Source organism: Fulmarus glacialis, unplaced genomic scaffold (assembly GCF_000690835.1).
Source record: "Fulmarus glacialis isolate BGI_N327 unplaced genomic scaffold, ASM69083v1 scaffold14573, whole genome shotgun sequence".
NCBI classification, from domain to species: domain Eukaryota; kingdom Metazoa; phylum Chordata; class Aves; order Procellariiformes; family Procellariidae; genus Fulmarus; species Fulmarus glacialis.
In genome coordinates this window covers 104,412-105,255 of record NW_009202434.1, presented here as the reverse complement: position 1 = coordinate 105,255, position 844 = coordinate 104,412, and the positions used below count along the sequence as shown (strand labels likewise).

The window sequence follows — 844 nt, the reverse complement described above, 5'->3', positions numbered from 1 at the left end:
CACTTGCAGCAGGAAGCAAGCCATAGGCAACCTTCCGAATCCAGAAACGGGCCCCCTTATCCCGACTACAGGCCCAAAGGTGGCCCAGAGCCCTCCGAGCCCATCAGTTACCAGCACTCGGGTGGGAAGTACATCCCGGCGAACCAGGAGACCCTGAGACTGAACCACAAGGAGGTGAGGTTGGCAGAGGAGAGGCCAGACTTGGAGCGGTCTCGAGCCAGGCCCACCACATCCATGGAGAAACACTCCAGAGACTGCTACAAAGACGAGGAGCACGCCGCCTCTCCCATGGCGCCACCGCCCAAGCCCGAACGGAGCCACAGCCTCAGAATGCAGCACCCCGAACCCACGGAGAGGGACTCTGCCCTCCTCTACCCATACCAAACCCTTGGGAAACGCCAAAGCACTATGACTGTGGTGTCCCAGTATGATAATTTGGAGGATTACCATACCATGCCTCAGCACCAAAGAGGGGGCTATGTTGGAGCAGGGGGGTTTGTGCCCCCCAGTTTTACCCACGTGCACAGTAGAACTTACGCCACGGCCCTTGGCCAGGGAGCCTTCCTCCCGACGGAGCTGTGTTTGCAGAGGCCTGAAACAGAGGTCCACGTTGAGTGAGCTGGTGTGGGGGGAAGGAGGGATAGAGTCTAAGCAGCCTCTGCTGGACAGCGGACTGTTTTATTTTTTCAGTGACGGAAAAAAAAGAAAAAAAGAAAAAAAAACAAAAAAAAACCCTGCCCCGATGAGCAAAGCAAACCCACCTTCAGCCCACCCCTACCAGCCCACCACTCATTGTTTTTATGTAGTAGAGATACAGCTTTTTCATGTAGTTTTGAGACAACTG

The 844-nt window shown here is 55.1% G+C and overlaps 1 protein-coding gene across 1 annotated transcript in view; it reads left to right on the top strand.

Annotated features, from left to right (window-relative positions):
- The window catches only part of ARHGAP32 (Rho GTPase activating protein 32), a gene marked incomplete at its 5' end in the record, with an annotated part of 1,799 nt that extends 1,181 nt beyond the window's left edge, over positions 1–618 (top strand). Inside the window, 1 exon segment of the mRNA XM_009574290.1 lies at positions 1–618. This exon segment is cut by the window's left edge and continues 30 nt beyond it. Within this exon segment, the coding sequence (XP_009572585.1) occupies positions 1–618 (618 nt within the window).
- Positions 619–844: the final 226 nt, after the last annotated feature.